The 21,256-nt window shown below is 38.8% G+C and overlaps 1 protein-coding gene across 1 annotated transcript in view; it reads right to left on the reverse strand.

Annotated features, from left to right (window-relative positions):
• Positions 1 to 21,256, reverse strand: part of LOC124805446 (cationic amino acid transporter 3-like) — a 142,121-nt gene that overhangs the window by 65,940 nt on the left and 54,925 nt on the right. The window contains exons 6-7 of the mRNA XM_047266008.1: positions 4,296 to 4,451; positions 4,066 to 4,190 (exon numbers count right to left, since the gene is read on the reverse strand). Of these exons, the coding sequence (XP_047121964.1) occupies positions 4,066 to 4,190; positions 4,296 to 4,451 (281 nt within the window). The remainder of the gene's footprint in view (positions 1 to 4,065; positions 4,191 to 4,295; positions 4,452 to 21,256) is intronic.

The raw sequence follows: 21,256 nt of genomic DNA on the forward strand, positions 1-21,256 counted from the left end.
GGGTACTGAAAGAGGCAATGAAAACTTCAGCAGAGAAGGTGATTCTGTTGTTTGAATCCTGAGTGATGAAAGAACACACCTTTGTTCCAACAGATATTCAGATAAGACTTGCAGATCTGTTTACAGGCAAGGTGGGGAGCACTGAGTCAGTCTTTAGATGCCTCTGCTGTACCTTCAGCATACTGGTTGAGTGACAGATGTAGCACCCACTGGTGGCCACAGGTAATGTCACAGACTTTTATGTGCAGAGTTGATAAGAGACTTTGAAGTAGAGATATTGTTGGTGATTGATAGGTTGACTGTAATAACTGCTTCACAGTTCAAGACATGTAGATCCTTCCTCCACCTACTCTCCCACTTCATCATCAACTCTTTTGAATTGTACAAGTGGGATCTCTCCATGCAGTACGTCTTCTATTCTTGTAACTTCTTGACTTCAGTCCCACTTAATACCTATCTACCACATAACTCTATTCCATTTTCCATTAGTGGCTTGTTCCATATTCCTTTCATCAGTCCTGATTTATGCTATCATTATTACTTTTCCGTTCCACCCTAATTCTCTCATATCTTCATTTTTTTTTTTTCTCCTCTAGATCCTTCATCATCCCCATTGATGTTTTCCCTTGTTCCCCACAGTTGTTCATTAATCTGTCCTGTGACTCTTTGCATATGCACCAGCCATGTCCATGTCCTCGACATGAAACTATATGTGACACATTGTCATGATCGTGTAGATGGGAATGATGCTATATTTTATTTACTTTCATTCCATACTTACCTGTACAGTTCATAACAAATCATCATAAAGAAGACTCTTCAGGTACTTAGAATAATTAAATTACTCCCTAAAGCTATATGTGCTTAGTAATATTATTATTAATAATAATAATAATAATAATGGGTATAGAATCAACTAAGAAATTTAGAACTACAGTAATAAATGTAAAAAAATCTATATATGCTCTACATCCTTCTCTAGAGTACAGAATGGGGTTTTGTATTTTGGTGTAAAATCATTAAAAGGTTGCCAGCAGACACTAGGCATGAAATTTTATGTTCACAGACATTCAAAAATAAAGTATGGTAAAAGAAAACTAGCAACTCTTTCAATAATTATCAGAATACTTGACATGTAAATTTTAGTTAGCACTTAAGTTCATATTACACTAACAGACAATGGGTATCCGTCTCTGAAATTATGCGTTATATAAATGCATAATATGAAGTACTCAGACAATAGAAAATCCAGGGTGCAATGAAACAATATTTTGAAAAGGAAAATTGCTACTCACCATATAGCAGAGATGCTGAGTTGCAGATAGGTACAACGAAATGACTTTCACAAATAAAGCTTTCAGCCAGTAAGGCCTTTGTCAAAAATAAATGACACACACACACACACACACACACACACACACACACACATGACTGCAGTCACAGGCAACTGAAACCACACTCAGTTGCCTGAGACTGCAGTAATGTGTGCGAGTTGCATTTGCCTGAGAGAGAGAGAGAGAGAGAGAGAGAGAGAGAGAGAGAGAGAGAGTGTGTGTGTGTCATCTATTTCTGATGAAGGCCTTACTAACTGAAAGCTTTATTTGTGACAGTCTTATTGTTGTGCCTATCAGTGACTCAGCACTCCTCTACATGGAGAGTAGCAACTTTCCTTTTCATAATACTGTAATATGAAGAATTAGTATATGAAAACAGCAACTGAGTGAAGTAGAGGGCTCTTTCCAAAAAGAGCTGTTGCTTTTTTTTCTGGATTTAATTTCCATAAATAGCACTGTGTGGATATTATAACTAGTAGTGACTTGCTGTTAGTGCATTTTAGAGAAGTAGCCTGCAATAACTGCTTTTACCGTTTAATGTACAACTAGTCTCATTCCCTATTGCAGAAGATCACCTTCATGGTGAGATTTATGGGACATGATGCAGACAGTGACTGAATGTAAGATTTATTTAATTTCATTGTGCAAGCATTGTCCATCACTCTCCCTACACCCTAAAATATTTTCCTTTCCCAGAATCCTTATTATTTTTGATGAGTTCACACATCCTAGTTGTTGTTGTTGTTCTGGTCTTCAGTTCTGAGACTGGTTTGATGCAGCTCTCCATGCTACTCTATCCTGTGCAAGCTTCTTCATCTCCCAGTACCTACTGCAACCTACATCCTTCTGAATCTGCTTAGTGTATTCATCTCTTGGTCTCCCTCTACGATTTTTACCCTCCACGCTGCCCTCCAATGCTAAATTTGTGATCCCTTGATGCCTCAAAACATGTCCTACCAACCGATCCCTTCTTCTAGTCAAGTTGTGCCACAAACTTCTCTTCTCCCCAATCCTATTCAATATCTCCTCATTAGTTACGTGATCTACCCACCTTATCTTCAGCATTCTTCTGTAGCACCACTTTTTGAAAGCTTCTATTCTCTTCTTGTCCAAACTAGTTATCGTCCATGTTTCACTTCCATACATGGCTACACTCCATACAAATACTTTCAGAAACGACTTCCTGACTTTTAAATCTATACTCGATGTTAACAAATTTCTCTTCTTCAGAAACGATTTCCTTGCCATTGCCAGTCAACATTTTATATCCTCTTTACTTCGACCATCATCAGTTATTTTGCTCCCTAAATAGCAAAACTCCTTTACTACTTTAAGTGTCTCATTTCCTAATCTAATTCCCTCAGCATCACCCGATTTAATTTGACTACATTCCATTATCCTTGTTTTGCTTTTGTTGATGTTCATCTTATATCCTCCTTTCAAGACACTGTCCATTCCGCTCAACTGCTCTTCCAAGTCCTTTGCTGTCTCTGACAGAATTACAATGTCATCGGCGAACCTCAAAGTTTTTACTTCTTCTCCATGAATTTTAATACCTACTCCGAATTTTTGTTTTGTTTCCTTTACTGCTTGCTCAATATACAGATTGAATAAGATCGGGGACAGGCTACAACCCTGTCTCACTCCTTTCCCAACCACTGCTTCCCTTTCATGCCCCTCGACTCTTATAACTGCCATCTGGTTTCTGTACAAATTGTAAATAGCCTTTCGCTCCCTGTATTTTACCCCTGCCACCTTCAGAAATTGAAAGAGAGTATTCCAGTTAACATTGTCAAAAGCTTTCTCTAAGTCTACAAATGCTAGAAACGTAGGTATGCCTTTTCTTAATCTTTCTTCTAAGATAAGTCGTAAGGTTAGTATTGCCTCACGTGTTCCAACATTTCTTCGGAATCCAAACTGATCGTCCCCAAGGTCCACTTCTACCAGTTTTTCCATTCGTCTGTAAAGAATTCGTGTTAGTATTTTGCAGCTGTGACTTATTAAACTGATAGTTCGGTAATTTTCACATCTGTCAACACCTGCTTTCTTTGGGATTGGAATTATTATATTCTTCTTGAAGTCTGAGGGTATTTCGCCTGTCTCATACATCTTGCTCACCAGATGGTAGAGTTTTGTCATGACTGGCTCTCCCAAGCCCATCAGTAGTTCTAATGGAATGTTGTCTATTCCCAGGGCCTTGTTTCGACTCAGGTCTTTCAGTGCTCTGTCAAACTCTTCACGCAGTATCTTATCTCCCATTTTGTCTTTATCTACATCCTCTTCCATTTCCATAATATTGTCCTCAAGTACATCGCCCTTGTATAAACCCTCTATATACTCCTTCCACCGTTCTGCCTTCCCTTCTTTGCTTAGAACTGGGTTGCCATCTGAGCTCTTGATATTCATGCAAGTGGTTCTCTTCTCTCCAAAGGTCTCTTTAATTTTCCTGTAGGCATTATCTATCTTACCCCTGGTGAGACAAGCCTCTACATCCTTACATTTCTCCTCTAGCCATCCCTGCTTAGCCATTTTGCACTTCCTGTCGATCTCATTTTTGAGACGTTTGTACTCCTTTTTGCCTGCTTCATTTACTGCATTTTTATATTTTCTCCTTTCATCAATTAAATTCCTAGTTTTCCGTATTAAATTTACAGATATGTTGTTAGGGCAATACATTTTTTTAAGTATTAGCACGAAATTAAACAAAGCAATGGTGTTCAATAGCACTTGCCTGATAATAGTATGGAAGCATCAAAGTTATCACACCTGACACCCCAAAATAACCACAGAAGACAGTCATCAAAGATATCATACTAGCCATGGGAATGTTACGTTGTGGATTTATGACTTCTTCCCCTGAAACAAGAGAGAGATACATAGCAACTGGAACAATTTTATTCTCTCTCTCTCTCTCTCTCTCTCTCTCTCTCTCTCCCTGTCATTAGCAAAAGTTAAACTTACCTGTTGAAGCAACACTGTCAAATCCAATAAAGGCTTGAAAATATATTGCTGCTCCTTTGAGTATACCCAAAATTCCAAAAGGCATGAAACCACCCTTTCCTCCCTCAGTACCTTCAGGTACTTGGTTTTCTTGTATTTGCCAATTATTTATATCAGCTGAAACAAATAAATACCTAACTAAAAAATCATCCAATAACATAAAAACCATAAAATTATGAGAAGTAATTATGTCCACAAGTTACATTCAGGAGGCCAAATTTTTGACATTGCTCATAGACACATACAAAAGGATGTCCTCCCAACAGGTGGCTGCTCATCCTGTGGTCTGAGCTAGCTTCCCTTCCTTTACAATCTGCCTGAAGCTATCCCTCTTTGCTCTCTGAGAAAAGAGCTACTCCTAATAGTTCTGTAAGCTAGTACTGTTTCTAATACTTTTGTACCTGTCTATTGATGGTGCTAAACCTTTCATTTCCTGAATGAGATTTTCACTCTGCAGCAAAGTGTGTGGTGATATGAAACTTCCTGACAGATTAAAACTGTGTGCCAGACTGAGACTTGAACTCAGGACCTTTGCCTTTCACAGGCAAGTGTTCTACCAACTGAGCTACCCAAACATGAAGCAGTGAGCTTGGGTAGCTCAGGTGGTAGAGCGCTTGCCCACGAAAGGCGAAGGTTCTGAGTTCGAGTCTCAGTCTGGCACACAGTTTTAATCTGTCAGGAAGTCTCATTTCACCTCCTGTAGATAATTACTGGCCAACAATTCTGTCTCATAATTTTACAGTTGTTTCTAAATGAATTTTCCTTCTGATACCATAACATAGAAAGTGTACAAAATACATGGCAGTTGTCTTATTTATTTGGTTCTGTCAACACACAACCAGCTGAATAATATAAGGGGAAGAGCAATAGCTTTTCTCAAAGAGCAATTTTTTTTCATTGTATCTAAAAGTAGCTGCATTTAATCAGTTAGAATACAGATGTTCAGGGTAGCTGCCAGAAAACATTTGGGATCAATTAACTTCTAATTTAAATCAAAAGGAAAGAACAGGTAAGATGAAATGTCACAGAAATTCAGCAGAACAATTAAAATTTTCAGAAATAATAAAGATATATATTATTTTTTTCTATTCAATTGACTGAGCTTAAACCTCTCAAGTCTCCATGAAAATTAAGCTATAGAATTTAATGAATAGACACATCTACATTCTGCTGATGGAAAGTTCTTAGCAGAATATACTAAATAAACAATAATTGTAAGAATATACAATTCTTTCTTTTATTTATTTATTTTAGAATAAGCAATAAAGTAATATAATAGTGATATACAACAGTAGATTCACCACTTTCTCCTCTGATTGCAAGTTCTTCTTTTCCCTTGGAAATCGAAGACTTTGGTTTTAATAATCATGTCTTATAATTTTCTATTGAATTATTTGTGTCTCAAGCCTCTGCAATATTCATACTACACCAATGTGGTCCGCAGCTCGTGGTCGTGCGGTAGTATTCTCGCTTCCCACGCCCGGGTTCCCGGGTTCGATTCCCGGCAGTGTCAGGGATATTCTCTGCCTCGTGATGACTGGGTCCTGTCCTTAGGTTAGTTAGGTTTAAGTAGTTCTAAGTTCTAGGGGACTGATGACCATAGATGTTAAGTCCCATAGTGCTCAGAGCCATTTGAACCATTTCAACACCAATGTGTTCCATGCTTCTGTTCCGTGTAATTTCTCACTTTATCAAGTTCCCTCATAACACCTCCTTTGCATAGAAATCTTTTTCCATCCATCTGTCATAACTTCTGTGCATTTTGATCCACATTACTGCTGTCTGCATGATTACATCCAAAATTCTTGTTGTTATTGTGGTACTTAGTCCAAAGACTGGTTTGATATAGTCCTTCATGCTGCTCTATCTTGCTCTGTGTGCAAGCCTCTTCATCTCTGAATAATTACTGCAACCTACATTCTGGTGAATCTGCTTACAGTACTTACCTCTTGGTCTTCCTCTATGAGTTTTACTCCCACACTTCCCTCCAATATTAAACTGGTGATCACTTGATGTCTTATATATATATATATATATATATATATATATATATATATATATATATATATATATATATATATATATATATATATATATATAAGTGATATCAATATAATGGAAGGAAACATTCCACGTGGGAAAAATTATATATGAGGTAGGTAAGTCTTTCCGCTCCCGGGATTGGAATGACTCCTTACCCTCTCCTTTAAAACCCACTTCCTTTCGTCTTCCCCTCTCCTTACCTCTTTCCTGATGAGGCAACAGTTTGTTGCGAAAGCTTGAATTTTGTGTGTGTGTTTGTGTTTGTTTGTGTGTCTATCGACCTGCCAGCGCTTTTGTTCGGTAAGTCACCTCATATATAATATATATATATATATATAAAAAAACAAAGATGAAGTGACTTACCGAACGAAAGCGCTGGTAGGTTGATAGACATACAAACAAACACAAACATACACACAAAATTCAAGCTTTCGCAACAAACTGTTGCCTCATCAGGAAAGAGGGAAGGAGAGGGGAAGACGAAAGGAAGTGGGTTTTAAGGGAGAGGGTAAGGAGTCATTCCAATCTCGGGAGCGGAAAGACTTACCTTAGGGGGAAAAAAGGACAGGTATACACTCACACACACGCACATATCCATCCACACATACAGACACAAGCCTTGTGTCTGTATGTGTGGATGGATATGTGCGTGTGTGCGAGTGTATACCTGTCCTTTTTTCCCCCTAAGGTAAGTCTTTCCGCTCCCGGGATTGGAATGACTCCTTACCCTCTCCCTTAAAACCCACTTCCTTTCGTCTTCCCCTCTCCTTCCCTCTTTCCTGATGAGGCAACAGTTTGTTGCAAAAGCTTGAATTTTGTGTGTATGTTTGTGTTTGTTTGTGTGTCTATCGACCTGCCAGCGCTTTTGTTCGGTAAGTCACCTCATCTTTGTTTTTATATATAATTTTTCCCACGTGGAATGTTTCCTTCCATTATATATATATATATAAAGATGATGTGACTTACCAAACGAAAGCGCTGGCAGGTCGAAAGACACACAAAAATACACACAAAATTCAAGCTTTCGCAACAAACTGTTGCCTCATCAGGAAAGAGGGAAGGAGAGGGAAAGACAAAAGGATGTGGGTTTTAAGGGAGAGGGTAAGGAGTCATTCCAATCCCGGGAGCGGAAAGACTTACCTTAGGGGGAAAAAAGAACGGGTATACACTCGCGCACACACACACACATATCCATCCACACATATACAGACACAAGCAGACATATTTAAAGACAAAGTGTTTGGGCAGAGATGTCAGTCGAGGCGGAAGTGCAGAGGCAAAGATGTTGTTGAATGACAGGTGAGGTATGAGTGGCGGCAACTTGAAATTAGCGGAGACTGAGGCCTGGTGGGTAACGGGAAGAGAGGATATATTGAAGAGCAAGTTCCCATCTCCGGAGTTCGGATACGTTGGTGTTGGTGGGAAGTATCCAGATAACCCGGACGGTGTAACACTGTGCCAAGATGTGCTGGCCATGCACCAAGGCATGTTTAGCCACAGGGTAGATCAACCCCTTCAACTCATTATGTGCAGTCTCCCATCCTTCATCAAAGACACCAACCACTTTCTCGAACGCCTTGAATCCTTACCCAATCTGTTACCCCCGGAAACCATCCTTGTAACCATCGATGCCACTTCCTTATACACAAATATTCTGAACATCCAGGGCCTCGCTGTGATGGAGCATTTCCTTTCACGCCGATCACCTGCCGCCCTACCTAAAACCTCTTTCCTTATTACCTTAGCCAGCTTCATCCTGAACCACAACTTCTTCCCTTTTGAATATCAGAGATACCAACAATTAAAGGGAACAGCCATGGGTACCAGGACGGCCCCCTCTTACGCCAACCTATTCATGGGTCTCCTAGAGGAAGCCTTCTTGGTTACCCAGGCCTGCCAACCCAAAGTTTGGTACAGATTTATTGATGACATCTTCATGATCTGGACTCACAGTGAAGAAGAACTCCAGAATTTCCTCTCCAACCTCAACTCCTTTGGTTCCATCAGAATCACCTGGTCCTACTCCAAATCCCACACCACATTCCTTGACGTTGACCTCAATCTGTCCAGGCCAGCATCACACGTCCGTCCACATCAAACCCACCAACAAGCAACAGTACCTGCATTATGACAGCTGTCACCCATTCCACATCAAACGGTCCCTTCCCTACAGCCTAGGTCTTCGTGGCAAACGAATCTGCTCCAGTCTGGAATCCCTGAACCATTACACCAACAACCTGACAACAACTTTCGCATCCCGTAACTACCCTCCCGACCTGGTACAGAAGCAAATAACCAGAGCCACTTCCTCATCCCCTCAAACTCAGAACCTCCCACAGAAGAACCACAAAAGTGCCCCACTTGTGACAGGATACTTTCCGGGACTGGACCAGACTCTGAATGTGGCTCTCCAGCAGGGATACGACTTCCTCAAATCCTGCCCTGAAATGAGAAATCCTCCCCACTCCACCAAGAGTGCCTTTCCACCATCCACCTAACCTTCGTATCCTGTTAGTTCATCCCTATGAAATCCTCAAATCACCTTCCCTACCCTCTGGCTCCTATCCTTGTAACCGCCCCCGGTGTAAAACCTGTCCCATGCACCCTCCCACCACCACCTACTCCAGTCCTGTAACCCAGAAGGTGTACACGATCAAAGGCAGAGCCACATGTGAAAGCACCCACGTGATTTATCAACTGACATGCCTACACTGTGATGCATTCTATGTGGGAATGACCAGCAACAAACTGTCCATTCGCACGAATGGACACAGGCAGACAGTGTTTGTTGGTAATGAGGATCACCCTGTGGCTAAACAAGCCTTGGTGCACGGCCAGCACATCTTGGCACAGTGTTACACCATCCGGGTTATCTGGATACTTCCCACCAACACCAACCTATCCGAACTCCGGAGATGGGAACTTGCTCTTCAATATATCCTCTCTTCCCGTTACCCACCAGGCCTCAATCTCCGCTAATTTCAAGTTGCCGCCACTCATACCTCACCTGTCATTCAACAACATCTTTGCCTCTGCACTTCCGCCTCGACTGACATCTCTGCCCAAACACTTTGTCTTTAAATATGTCTGCTTGTGTCTGTATATGTGTGGATGGATATGTGTGTGTGTGCGAGTGTATACCCGTCCTTTTTTCCCCCTAAGGTAAGTCTTTTCACTCCCGGGATTGGAATAACTCCTTACCCTCTCCCTTAAAACCCACATCCTTTTGTCTTTCCCTCTCCTTCCCTCTTTCCTGATGAGGCAAGAGTTTGTTGCGAAAGCCTGAATTTTGTGTGTATGTTTGTGTTTGTTTGTGTGTCTTTCGACCTGCCAGTGCTTTCGTTTGGTAAGTCACAGCATCTTTGTTTTTTGATAAATTTTTCCCACGTGGAATGTTTCCCTCTATATATATATATATATATATATATATATATATATATATATATATATATATATATATATATATATATATATATATATATATATATATATGAAATAGAAGGAAACATTCCACGTGGGAAAAATTATATATATAAAACAAAGATGAGGTGACTTACCGAACGAAAGCGCTGGCAGGTCGATAGACACACAAACAAACACAAACATACACACAAAATTCAAGCTTTCGCAACAAACTGTTGCCTCATCAGGAAAGAGGGAAGGAGAGGGGAAGACGAAAGGAAGTGGGTTTTAAGGGAGAGGGTAAGGAGTCATTCCAATCCCGGGAGCGGAAAGACTTACCTTAGGGGGAAAAAAGGACAGGTATACACTCGCACACACGCACATATCCATCCACACATACAGACACAAGCAGACATATATATATATATATATAGAGGGAAACATTCCACATAGGAAAAATATATCTAAAAACAAAGATAATGAGACTTACCAAACAAAAGCGCTGGCAGGTCGATAGACACACAAATATATACACAAAATTCAAACTTTCTCAACAAATGTTTGCTTCATCAGGAAAGAGGGAAGGAGAGGGATAGACGACAGGATGTGGGTTTCAAGGGAGAGGGTAAGGAGTCATTCCAATCCCGGGAGTGGAATGACTTACCTTAGGGGGAAAAAAGGACAGGTATACACTCGCACACACACATATATCCATCCGCACATACACAGACACAAGCAGACATTTGTGTCTGTGTATGTGTGGATGGATATGTGTGTGTGTGCGCGCGAATGTATACCTGTCTTTTTTCCCCCTAAGGTAAGTCTTTCCACTCACGGGATTGGAATGACTCCTTACCCTCTACCTTAAAACCCACATCCTTTCGTCTTTCCCTCTCCTTCCCTCTTTTCTGATGAAGCAAACGTTTGTTGCAAAAGCTTGAATTTTGTGTATATGTTTGTGTTTGTTTGTGTGTCTTTCGACCTGCCAGCGCTTTTGTTTGGTAAGTCACATCATCTTTGTTTTTTGATATATTTTTCCCACGCGGAATGTTTCCCTCTGTTTTATATATATATATAATTTTTTTAAGTTTATTTAGTGAACTGTTGGATTATATTTCTTTAGTTTGTCAACATTATATAAACCTTTCTACTGACTAGTATATGAGTCAATTAAATAGTATGCTTTTGGGTGTGGACTATCCACTATCTTAAATGGTCCTGCATATTTCAGAAAAAATTTCTGCATTTCCTTTTTAAGATTAGAACCATGATGTTCTTCTTTTACCAACACAAGATTGTTTATTTCAAATGTTGGGTTTATTGCTGATATATTATAATTTTGTAATCTTTTGTTAGCTGATATATGCAATTGATTTTCTACTATTTTGTCTAAGTTAGCACTTTCTTCCTGTTGTACCTCTGGCCATTTGAAGTATTTTAATAGGGGTTCCCCTATAAGTTTTCTTCATAATATTTCTATGGGAGACAGTCCCATAGACAAATGGGATAGTTCATTCAAATCCATTTGAAATTCTGGCACTAATTTTGCTCAAGTTGTATGTCTTGGTGAACAGTAAGTTCTGCATAAATGTCCTATCTCTCTGATAACTCTTTCTCACAGATTCTATTTTGGATTATATTTTGATATCGTGACATGCCTTATGTTCTCCCAAGTTAGAAACTCTTTAAATGATTGACTCACAAACTGTGAACCATTATCCATTAATAAGCTCTTAGGTTTTCCTACCTCTACAGAATATTTGTGCATACAGTTTACAACTGTCTCTGTTTTAGCTTGTTTAATTGGATATGATGTAATATATTTACACCAACTCTCTAATATAATGTAAATATATCTGACACCTCCCTGACTCAATGATAATGGTCCATAAAAGTCCAAAGCTGTTAAATCATGTAAAGTTCTAGGTATTATAGGATACATTGTGTAATGTCTTCCTTTATTATTTTCCTTCACCTTTTCACATGTCTGTAGTAATCTAACAACTTTCTTACCTAAGTGTTTAAAATGATATCCTTATTGCAAAATGCCCATAACATTTACGTATAAACCAAATTAAATAATTTTGTGCACACTCAGGTACATATAATTTCCAATATGATGTATTTGAATTCTCCCTCCAAAACAACACTTGATTTATCACTGTCCAAAGTTTGTCTTCTGTGGGTGGTAACTAATTTTTCTCATACTTAAACATTTTAAGATTTAACTCTTCTTTGTCTATTATTCCTTGCCTTACATGTGTTAGCTAATAAAGCTAACATACATAGTTTGTCTCTCGTATAGCTGATTTTCATGAAATTCATATTAAAAATCATTCCTGGTCCAGCTGTTCTCTGAGAATTACTCATTCCTAATGGAAATCATCATAAAGCATCTGGCACACACTTTAATGTTCCCTTGATGTATACTATTTGTATCTGAAACTGTTGTAAAAACAATACCCACCTCATGAGCCTCCTATGTAATAAGTGACTTTCCATTAAGAATATCGATGCTTGGTGATCTTTATAAAGAACGATATCTGAATCCCAAATCAGTGTTTCAAATTTCTTTAAGCTCCATACCACAGCAAGTAATTCTTTCTCTGTTGCTGTATAATTCAGATCATGTTTGTCTAGGCTGCGACCAGCAAAAGTAATTGTTTTATGTTCTCCCTCTTCTGGGTCCAATTTCCCTTGAAATACTTCTGCTGCTAGGCCATATTCTGATGCATCTGTTGTGATGCCAAATGGTTCAAAAAGACTCAGATGGTTTAAAATAGGAGCATTGACTAGAGTATCCTTTACTTCCTGGAATGCCTATTCTGCATTTTCATCCCATATCCATTTCGCCTTTTGCTTTGATACCGATAGTAGATACGGATTATTCATGACTTGTCCTTGTATATACCATCTATAAAATCCCAGTAATCCTAACAATGAACATAGCTGTTTCACATTCTGCGGATGTGGACAGTCTTTAATCACTCTAATGCATTCTGGATCTGGCTTAATTCCTCTTATGCCAGTGAGATGTCCCAAGAATTTTAGTTCCTCTCACCAAAAATGTGATTTAGCAAGCTTGATAGTTATTCCCTAGCTATAGAATTTCTCTAGTGCTCTTGCAAGTAAATCACAATGTTCCTCCCAGTTTTCTGAAACAATCAGTATATCATCTACATAAATCAAGAGCTCTTGTAACTACTTCCTCCATAATGCTTGATCTAATGCCCTTATAAACACTGATACCGTACTGATATGTATAATCCAAATGGTAAAACTTTAAACTGGTATGTCTTTCTGTCATATAGGAATTCAGTATAAGGTCTATATTCTTTAGCTAATTTTACCTGCCAGTACCCACCCATCAGGTTCAAAGAACTAAAATAATATGCTTTTGCAAAATGAGCATGTAGTCGGTCTACGCATATGGGACGATATCTCTCCAGTTCAATGTTACGATTCAACTTTGTCGCGTCTAGTACTAGATGCACACCTCCTGTTGCCTTTCTGACAACTAACAGTGGATTGTTGTAATGTTTGTACATCTTTCTATAACATCATTATCTATTTCTTCCTGTACTTCCTGTTTTAAATTGATAGGTACAGGGTAAGGTCAACAGAAAAAAGGTCCCTTGCTTTTGATCTTAAAACTACATACATAATCTCCTATATTCACTGGTTTATCTGGAAATACATCCGAATATCTGCATAATATTCCATATAGCTCTTCCTTTTGAGTAAGGGTTAACAGTTCCAATTCGTAAGCCTTTGCATACAAATCAGCTTTATTTGCAGTTTGTTGTAGATTACTTACATCCTTCTCCATTGAACTCATATTCACTATTAACTGTAAATTATTTCTCCCATTTAGTCCTTGACATCGATCTGTCTTAAACAAGATCTCTTTATTATAGTTATCTAGACTGCACTTAAAAGAAATGCTCTGAAAGTCTTTTACCACTGCATATTCCATTAACCAATCTACTCCAAGTAATACTTGTGTATTTATTTTAGGGACTATTAACATGGTTTGTTCAAACATCAGTTGATCTATTTCAGATGTAATACTTGTTTCCCATTTCACTACACTGCTCTTAGTACCTGTAATACCTACAATATGTACTCCCGTAACAGGTAACTTAGGAAATTCCTTTATTCTTCCACTTTACAGCCATTCCTCCAAAATCATTGATACTTTGCTTCCTGATTCAATGTAAATTTCCACTCCTTTATTTCCTATTCTTTATTGCTTTACTGATAGATAATGCCTACAGGAAAATTAAAGAGACCTTCGGAGAAAACAGAACGACTTGCATGAATAACAAGAGCTCAGATGGAAACCCAGTTCTAAGCAAAGAAGGGAAAGCAGAACGGTGGAAGGAGTATATAGAGGGTCTATACAAGGGCAATGTTCTTGAGGACAATATTATGGAAATGGAAGAGGATGTAGATGAATATGAAATGGGAGATATGATACTGCGTGAAGAGTTTGACAGAGCACTGAAAGACCTAAGTCGAAACAAGGCCACAGGAGTAGACAACATTCCATTAGAACTACTGATAACCTTGGGAGAGTCAGCCCTGAGAAAACTCTACCACCTGGTGAGCAAGATGTATGAGACAGGCGAAATACTCTCAGACTTCAAGAAGAATATAATAATTCCAATCTCAAAGAAAGCAGAGGTTGACAGATGTGAAAATTACGAAATTATCAGTTTAATAAGCCACGGTTGCAAAATACTAACGCAAATTCTTTACAGACAAATGGAAAAACTTGTAGAAGCCAACCTTGGGAAAGATCAGTTTGGGTTATATAGAAATGTTGGAACACTTGAGGCAATACTGACCCTATGACTTATCTTAGAAAATAGGTTAAGGAAAGGCAAAAATACATTTGCAGCATTTGTAGACTTAGAGAAAGCTTTTGACAATGTTGAATGCAATACTCTATTTCAAATTCTGAAGGTGGCAGGGGTAAAATACAGGGAGGGAAAGGCTATTTACTATTTGTACAGAAACCAGATGGCAGTTATAAGAGTCGAGGGGCATGAAACGGAAGCAATGGTTGGGAATGGAGTGAGACAGAGTTGTAGCCTTTCCCCAATGTTATTCAATCTGTATATTGGACAAGTAGTAAAGGAAACAAAACAAAAATTCGGAGTAGGTATTAAAATCCATGGAGAAGAAATAAAAACTTTGAGGTTCGCTGATGCCATTGTAACTCTGTCAGAAACAGCAAAGGATTCGGAAGAGCAGTTGAACAGAATGGATAGTGTCTTGAAAGGAGGATAGAAGATGAACATCAACAAAAGCAAAATGAGGATAATGGAATGTAGCCGAATTAAGTTGGGTGATGCTGAGGGAATTAGATTAGGAAATGAGACACTTAAAGTAGTAAAGGAGTTTTGCTATTTGGGTAGCAAAATAACTGATGATGGTTGAAGTAGAGAAGATATAAAATGTAGACTAGTAATGGCAAGGAAAGCGTTTCTGAAGAAAAGAAATTTGTTAACATCGAGTATAGATTGAAGTGTCAGGAGGTCGTTTCTGAAAGTATTTGCATGGAGTGTAGCCATGTATGGAAGTGAAACATGGACGATAAATAGTTTGGACAAGAAGAGAATATAAGCTTTCAAAATGTGGTGCTACAGAGGAATGCTGAAGATTAGATGGGTGTCACATAACTAATGAGGAGCTATTGAATAGAATTGGGGAGAAGAGGAGTTTGTGGCACAACTTAACTAGAAGATGGGATCGGTTGGTAGGACATGTTCTGAGGTATCAGGGGATCACCAATTTAGTATTGGAGGGCAGTGTGAAGGGTAAAAATCGTAGAGGGAGACCAAGAGATGAATACACTAAGCAGATTCGGAAGGATGTAAATGATGAAGAAGCTTGCACAGGATAGAGTAGCATGGAGAGCTGCATCAAACCAGTCTCAGAACTGAAGACCACAACAACAAGAACATTTTCTATTCTTCCGATTACAATTGGTTTGCATTGCATTTATTCTAAATTTTCCTCTTCTGCAAGTAACCAATCGTTAATAGGTGATATTTTTCTATAAGTGATCATTTTACTTATATATGGGCCAAGTATTGTTCTGTGACATCCTGGATTCTGGCCCTTGACACAGAATTTTTCTCGTTTCCTATCCCATTGACCAGATACCGGTTGGAGCTTACTTCAACAATACGCTGATTTGCCCCATGTCATTATTTCATTGTATATTTCTTTTTTGGTTTTGAGGTGTAAACACCTGTGAGTTCATGTTATCTACATCTACATCTGCATCTGCATGGTTACCGTGCAGTTCACACTTAAGTTACTGGCAGAGGGTTCATCAAACCATCTTCATATTACTTCTGTACCATTCCACTCTCAAATGGCACGTGGGAAAAAGGAACACCTAAATCTTTCCATTCGAGATTTGATTTCTCTTATTTTATTATGTGATCATTTCTCCCTACATAGGTGTGTGTCAAAAAAATATTTACACATTCAGAAGAGAAAGTTGGTGATTAAAATTTCATAAGTAGAGCTCGCCACAAAGAAAACTGCCTTTGTTTCAGTGACTGCCACCCCAACTCATGTATCATATCAGTGGCACTCTCACCCCTATTTCGTGATAACATGAAACAAGCTGCCCTTCTCTGCACTTTTTTGATGTCCTCCGTCAATCCTACCTGGTAAGGATCCCATACCACACAGCAATATTCCAGCAGAGGATGGACAGGTGTAATGTAGGCTGTCTCTTTAGTGGGTTTGTTGCATCTTCTAAGTGTTCTGCCAACAATGCACAGTCTTTGTTTCGCCTTCCCCACAATATTATCTATGTGGTCTTTCTGATTTAAGTTGCTCATAATTATAATTCCTAAGTATTTAGTCGAATTGACAGCCCTTAGATTTGTGTGATTTATCGCATAGCCAAAATTTATCCGATTTCTTTTAGTATCCATGTGGATGACTTCGCACTTTTCTCTGTTTAGTGCTAATTGCCACTTTTCACACCATACAGAAATTCTCTCTAGATCATTTTGTAATTGGAACTGATCATCTGATGATTTTACTACATGGTAAATCACAGTCAATCTAATGGGGCTACTCAGATTATCACCTAGATCATTTATATAAATCAGGAACAGCAGCGGGCCTATGACACTACCTTGCAGAATGCCAGATATCACTTCTGTTCTACTCGATGATTTACCGTCCATCACTACAAACTGTGACCTCTCTGAGAGGAAATCATGAATCCAGTCACACAACTGAGACAATACTCCATATGCATGCAATTTGATTAATAGTTGCTTGTGAGGAACAGTATTAAAAGCCTTCTGGAAACCTACGAATATCAAATTGATCTGAGATCCCTTGTCGACAGCACTCATTACTTCACGGGAATACTAGCTGTGTTGCACAAGAACAATATTTTCTGAATGCCTGTTGGTTATGTATCAATAAGTCATTTTCTTCAAGGTGATTCATAATGTTTGAGTACAGTATTTGCTCCAAAATCCTACTCCAAATTGAGGTCAGTGATATGGGTCTGTAATTCAATTGGTTACTCCTATTTCCTTTCTTGAATATTTGTGAGACTTGTGCTACTTTCCACTCTTTAGGAACAGACTTTTTGTCAAGCGAGCGGTTGTATATCATTGCTAAGAGAGGCGCTATTGCATCTGCATACTCTGAGAGGAACCTGATTGGTATACTATCTGGACCGGAAGACTTGCCTTTCTTAAGTGATTTGAGTTGTTTCGCAACACCTAAGATATCTATTTTTATGTCACTCATATTAACGGCTGTTCTGGTTTCAAATTCTGGAATATTTACTTTGTCTTCTTTTGTGAAGAAATTATGGAAAACTTTATTTAGTAACTCCGCTTTAGTGGCACCGTCATCAGTAACATTTCCATCGCTATCGCGCAGTGACGGTATTGACTGTTTTTTGCCACTGGTGTATTTTACAAAAGACCAGAACCTCTTTGGGTTTTCTACCATATTTTGATACAATATTTCATTGTGGAAACTATTAAAAGCATCTCGCATTGACATCTGCACTAAATTTCGAGCTTCCGTGAAACTTAGCCAGTGTTGGGGATTTTGCGTTCTTCTGAATTTGGCATGCTTTTTTCATTGCTTCTGCAACAGTGTTCTGACGTGTTTTCTGTACCATGGATCAGTCCCGTCTCTTATTAACTTATGCAATATGAATCTATCTATTGCTGTCGATGCCGTATCTTTGAATTTGAGCCATATATGGTCTACACTTATATAATTAGCTTGGAAGGAATGGAGACTCTCTCTTAGGAAGGCATCAAGTGAATTTTTATCTGCTGTTTTAAACAGTTGTATTTTGTGTTTATTTTTAGTGGTTTTGGTTGATATGGTTTCGAGTCTCTCTACAATGACCTTGTGTTCACTAATCCCTGTATCCGTCATGACACTCTCTATTCGATCAGGATTATTTGTGGTTAAGAGGTCAAGTGTGTTTTCACAACCCTTTACAATTCGTGTGGGCTCATGAACTAATTGTTCAAAGTAATTCTCAGAGAAAGCATTTAGTACAATTTCAGAAGATGTTTTCTGTCCACTGTCGGCTTTGAACATGTATTTTCACTAACAAATCAAGGGTGGATTGAAATCTCCACCAATTGTAACTGTATGAGTGGGGTACTTATTTGTGATGAGGTTCAAGTTTTCTTTGAACTGTTCAGCTATTATATCATCTGAGTTGGGGGTTGGTAGAAGGTTCCAACTATTATTTTCGTACGGGTGTTGAGTATAACCTCTACCCATAGTAATTTGCAGGAACTATGTATTTAAACTTCACTACAAGATAAACTACTACCAATAGACACAAACACACCACAACCTACTTTATTTAATCTATCCATTCTGAACCCTGTTTGTGCCTCTGTAAAAATTTTGGCAGAATTTATCTCTGGCTTTAGCCAGCTTTCTGTTCCTATAACGATTTCAGCTGCAGTGCTTTCTATCAGCGCTTGAAGCTCTGGTACTTTTCCAGCACAGCTACAATAATTTACAACTACAATACCGACTGTTGCTTGGTCAATTCTCCTCATTTCTTTGCCCTGTACCCTTTGAGGCTGGAGCCCTTCTTGATCTTTCCCAAGACTGTCTAACCTAAAAAACTGCATAGTCCATGCCACACAGCCCCTGCTACCCATGTAGCTGCCTCCTGTTTGTAGTGGACACCTGACCTATTTAACAGAACCTGAAACCCCACCACCCTATGTCACAAGTTGAGGAATCTGCAGCTTACATGGTCGCAGAACCATCTGAGCCTCTGATTCAGACCCTCCACTCGGTTCTGTGCCAAAGGTCCACAATCGATGATGTCGACGATGGTGCAGATGGTGAGCTCTGCCTTCATCTCAGTAGCAAGACTGGCAGCCTTCACCAACTCAGATAGCCACTGGGAACCAGAGAGAATCTCTTCCGATCCATAGCGACACACATCATTAGTGCTGACATGAGCCACCACCTGCAGTTGGCTGCACCCTGTACCCTTCATGGCATCTGGAAGGACCCTTTCCACATCTTGGATGACTCCCCCCCTGGTATGCACACAGAGTTCACATTGGCTTTCTTCTCGTCCTTAGCTGCCAGATCCCTAAGGGGCTCCATCACCCACCTAACATTGGAGCTCCCAATGACAAGTAATCCCACCCTCTTCACTTGTCCAGACCTCTCAGACTTGTTATCAGTCTTAATTCTTCCCCCTCTAGGGTTATTGTGATTTAGAGCATTATCCATGCTGTGAACAGTTTCATTACTGCTTACTCTACAATAATTGGATTCCTTCGTCCGTGGCAAGGAATTTGGAAAGGATTTGTTATTCCTATTCCCTGTATTTGGTTCATTCACTGAATAATTTTCATTTCTTTCAGTATACAGTGTGTCTAAGCCTTCAATAAATGTTAATAACTCATTCACGGTTTTCCACCCTCTATACAATATTTCTTGTTGAGCGTGGTATGGTAAATGTCTAATGAGTACTTTTACCAAGTGCATTTCATCTTTTGGATCATCTAAGTACTTCAATTTTGTCAAATGCCATCCTTTGTACTTTTTGTATATACCCCATGAATTATTGTATGGAGTAGTGTCTAATAACTTAAAGATTAATTTTTCCTGAGTGCTTGAAGACCAGTACTTCCTCTTAAAGGTTTCCTCAAAATCTTTCCAAGACACAGATTCTTCTGCATGAGCATTTCCCCATTCTGCTGCATCTCCCATTAAATATCCTAATGTGTAATCAATTTTCTTTAAGTCATCCCAATTTTTAGGTAAAGATCTGGCAAAGACTCGTAAAAAATAGATTGGGTGTACATCACCATCTGGTTTATACTTTGGAAATTGCTTTGCTAAATTAAACCCATTACCTATAGATAAACACTCTATTACAGCTTTAATCACTCCTGTCATAGTTTCAGGTTTACTATTTTCTAATTTCTTTTTATTATCATCTATTGCTTTCCATATTCTATCAAGTTCTTGATTACTGTTAATTGTACCTTCCCCAGAAGTGATTTTGACATTATTTATTTCTGTTTTGTCTTTTACTTCTTTTTCTATGAATAACTGTAAATGTTTTTCCAAATGTTTTATAGCATCAGGTGGCCCTGTTACAGAATTTTCCTGTATGGATGTGATAAACTTATTTGTGTCTGAAATACTAGCTCATACCCCTTGGAATTGGGAATTCACATTATCTACATAGCCTGTCCACTGTCAAGTTGTTAATCTGTGTACACTTTCCTGTAAATGATCTGTTAACACTTGTTTAGCTACTTGTTGCACTTCTATTGGCATTGATTCTTGTAATTCATTTACTCTGGAATTTATTTCTGTTATTTTAATGTTTTGATCATTAATTTGTGCACTGAAGTTAGATTCTAAGTTAGCTTTAACATCTTGTATTTTATGGTTGAGTATGTCATTGACTGATTCACTAACTTGTTCCTTAATGGACTCAACTAATTCTACTTGTTCCACTCTCCATCCTTCCCTATCCTTCTCTGCTTGTTCTTTAATTATATCTTCTAGTATTGCCTTATCCTTCTCTGCTTGTTCTTTAATTATACCTTCTAGTATTGATCTTAATTCCTTGTTTTGCATTGCCACCTTTCTTATGATAGGCATACACTATTTATTACCAGTCAACAATTTTAATTTTGAACCCTATACTCACAGAAATGTGTGTATTTTTTTTAAATGTTCACGGCTCACTCTTCTGCAGAACTGTGAACTGCATGCTGGTCATAGAACAGCCGAGCTGGCGCTGAAGTTGAAGCCGACATCTGTTCTTGTGCTGTGTGCTGCCACTGACTGGACAATACAGCACCCCATACTCACGTAACTGCTCACCGCTCTGCATTGATAACTCCCGCCAGATCTACATCTGCTGTATGTATTATCCCGTCGAAACAATTTTGTTAAGTTTT

Source organism: Schistocerca piceifrons, chromosome 7 (genome assembly GCF_021461385.2).
Source record: "Schistocerca piceifrons isolate TAMUIC-IGC-003096 chromosome 7, iqSchPice1.1, whole genome shotgun sequence".
NCBI classification, from domain to species: domain Eukaryota; kingdom Metazoa; phylum Arthropoda; class Insecta; order Orthoptera; family Acrididae; genus Schistocerca; species Schistocerca piceifrons.